The 3,075-nt window shown below is 56.7% G+C and overlaps 2 protein-coding genes across 2 annotated transcripts in view; one reads left to right on the top strand and one right to left on the bottom strand.

Annotated features, from left to right (window-relative positions):
• Positions 1 to 213, top strand: part of PHACADRAFT_192507 (uncharacterized protein) — a gene marked incomplete at both ends in the record, with an annotated part of 275 nt that extends 62 nt beyond the window's left edge. The window contains one exon of the mRNA XM_007392587.1: positions 28 to 213. Coding sequence (XP_007392649.1) covers positions 28 to 213 — 186 coding nt within the window. The remainder of the gene's footprint in view (positions 1 to 27) is intronic.
• Positions 214 to 436: 223 nt separating this feature from the next.
• Positions 437 to 3,075, bottom strand: part of PHACADRAFT_206301 (uncharacterized protein) — a gene marked incomplete at its 3' end in the record, with an annotated part of 5,704 nt that continues 3,065 nt past the window's right edge. Inside the window, exons 9-10 of the mRNA XM_007392586.1 lie at positions 2,913 to 3,047; positions 437 to 2,860 (exon numbers count right to left, since the gene is read on the bottom strand). Of these exons, the coding sequence (XP_007392648.1) occupies positions 437 to 2,860; positions 2,913 to 3,047 (2,559 nt within the window). The remainder of the gene's footprint in view (positions 2,861 to 2,912; positions 3,048 to 3,075) is intronic.

Raw genomic sequence — 3,075 nt, 5'->3', positions numbered from 1 at the left:
CAGCTCGGAGTAGATACCGCATGGTAGCGCGACCAGTTCTCGCTTCCCGCGGTCGTGACTCGCACTACACCGGTGACAACGAAGTTGAACGCCATCGGCGAGGGCGGGACCAAGCGCCGGTCGCTCTCGCTCGAGAGCCGCAAGACGAACGCCATCGAGTCCGCGTGGAGCATCGCTTCACAACTGCTAGTATCACTTTGGCCTCAGCTATAGTCGTCTGCCAGGAGGCTTTGCTGTCTGACGGCTCACACTTGGCGGGCGTCCTTGCACTGCGATTTTCACCGTAGATGAGGTGGATCAACGCCATGGCATTCATGTAGTATCACTTGTATGTATGGCGTACATTTATAATACATTTGCTTTCAATGCAGCATATTCCTGTGCTACTGGAACTATGGTCCATCTATGCGCGAAGGCGTACAACATCCTGAATACATTATTGTGTGCGATTACTGTGCAGGCTGTCTAGGTACCTATTCAGTCCTGAGAAATTTAGCTTATAACCACTCTCGAACACTACATCGTGCCCACAATATCCCGCAAAGCCCTCGCGATGCCAGTCTGGCGGAAGCCAACACAACCGCGACCGCCGAGACGGCGTCAAAGAGAATATCCAGTCATCCTCGATGTAGTATATAGGCCAGGTGCGGCGCGGAAGCCATGGGAGCGGGGTCGTCACCTGCGCGTCGGCATCTACAGGGGCCCACAACTGGACAAGTCGTTTACCGTCATCGACTAGGACTCCAGAGCCGTCGGGGGACAGGTGCAGGGTGCGGTACCAGGTATGTAGGTCGAGGTCGAGGAGACACGCGCCGGATTCGATGTCCCAGAGTCGCATGGTTTTGTCCAGCGAGGAGGAAATGATGACGTCCCCACCGGGAGCAAAAGCGACCGACGACACCGTGCTGGTGTGCCCCTCCAGCTCCCGGAGCGGTTCTCCTCCCTCTACATTCCACACCAGAACGAGATGATCATAGCCTCCGGATGCAACACGTTCTCCACTAGGAGAGAAGGCGACGGAGAAAACCGGGTCCCGATGGCCCCTACACGTCGCCAGAGATTCTCCGGTGGCAGCATCCCAAATGACGACAGTCGTATCGTCGGAGCCCGTTGCAATACGTCTGCCGTCCAGCGAGAAGGCGACGGAGCGGACACGATCCGTATGTCCGACAAATTTGCGAATGGGCTTGCCTGTTGCAATGTCCCAGAGACAAGCGGAATGATCATCTCCGGCTGCGGATAAATTCGGTACGAGCAGGTAGCGACTGTCTTGTGAGAACATCAGCGACGACGACAGGCCGCCGAAGCAGTGAGGGATGTAGCCCAAGACGGCGCTCCACAGAAAGGTGTGCTCGAAAGAGGAGAACCAATACGCAACGCTCAGCTCGCCCTCAAGCTGGAGACGCGGCGTCCCGGAAGCAGTGTCCCAGAGAGCCACCACGCCATGATATCCCGCTAATCCGGGAAATATAGTTGATGCGGTAAGGATTGTTGCATCGTCTGGTGAGAACGCTACGTAGTGCTCGTGTTTCGAGGGTACGGCCAGGGGCTTGTATGCGCGGCCCCACGAATCAGTCTTCGCCACCTCGATACTGGTACTGGTACTGTCGTTGTAAACCAGCAGCGCACGCGTCGTGCTGTGAGAGAAAGCGACTGAGGAGTAGCTGGTTGATTTCTCGCTGGATGGGTTGCTGGTGTTCTCGAGTCGTGGCTTGATCGCCGCAGGTTGCGTCACGTCCCACAGCCGGACAGTGCCATCGAACGAGCCAGACGCGATGCGAGTCCCGTCGTGGTTATAAGCGACACTCGTGACACGTTCGGTGTGATTGGAGAACGCCTGTCGAACCTCGCCGCGAGCAAAGTCCCAGACGAGGACAGTTTTATCTGTGGCACAGGCGAGCACGTCTCCTGTTGAAGGAAAGCTGGGACCGCAGGTCCGCTGGAACGATCGGCCTGATGGCCGGAGGTCACGGAGGTGCTTTGCGGTCTCGGCATCCCAGACTGACAGCTTCCCCGACTTCGAGCCAAAGATGTACGATGCGATCAAAATTTGGGAGCTGTCTGGCGTGAAGGCAACAGCATCAAAAGAGAAGGATTCGCCTTTGGGGGTTTCCACGACACGATGAGTGTATGCCGGCGCCTCCAGGCTCCACAGAATGACTTGGTCCAACGAGCTCGACGCCATCCAACGGCCATCCCGAGACACCGCAATGGATGTGACATCGCTATCGTGCGCGGTCAGGGTCACCAAACAGGCACCCGTTCCTGCGTCCCATATCTTGATAGACAGATCGTTGGAGCCAGATACGATGAGGCTGCCATCGGGTGTGAAGACTGCGCAGTTCACGTCGTCCGTGTGCCCTTCCAGGGTGCGGATGAGCACACCGGACACTGCGTCCCAAATCTTGACTGTTCTGTCGGAAGCAGCAGAAGCTATGCGAGCGCCGTCTGGAGAGTATTTGACAGAGAAAACGCTGTTGGAATGACTGGAGAGGACCAATAGCGGGGCGCACGTCAGCGCATCCCAAATCCGTATCCCGCCGTCCAATCCTGATGAGGCAATCGTCCTGCCGTCGAGTGAGAAGTCGACCGCCGTGACTGAATCGCCCCCATGCACAGTGACTGTGCTCAAGCAGGCGTTCCACATGCCTGGGACATCACCAAAGACCTTGACAGAGATCTCGGAGAAACACTTGTGCGCATATGTCTGTGCAAGTGCGGTCTTCGTCGGGATGAGTGATAGGAGTGAACAGTACAGCTGTAGCGCTGAGCCGCTGATCGCAGGAAAGTAGCCGACAACCAGGCGTTCGCAGTCATTCAACAGAATGACAATGTCCCTCGCTCGGTCATCGTCAACACCCTGTCCAGGAACTTAGATGTATGAGCTATACTCGAGAGCAAGGCGCACTCACCCTCAGCTTCCGCTGGACCTCGTTGATGCCTGAGATGGCATCCCTTAACAGTCCGAGAAGGCTGCAGGCCTCAACCCAATGCAGCAGCTGCCTTTGTACGAACTCAAGAAGCATGTCCAGGATCTCGTCCAACAGCTCGCCGTTCGACAGATGAGTGCACCAG

The sequence above is a fragment of the Phanerochaete carnosa genome, assembly GCF_000300595.1.
Source record: "Phanerochaete carnosa HHB-10118-sp unplaced genomic scaffold PHACAscaffold_2, whole genome shotgun sequence".
Classification (NCBI taxonomy): domain Eukaryota; kingdom Fungi; phylum Basidiomycota; class Agaricomycetes; order Polyporales; family Phanerochaetaceae; genus Phanerochaete; species Phanerochaete carnosa.
This window is presented reverse-complemented; position numbering and strand designations above follow the sequence as displayed.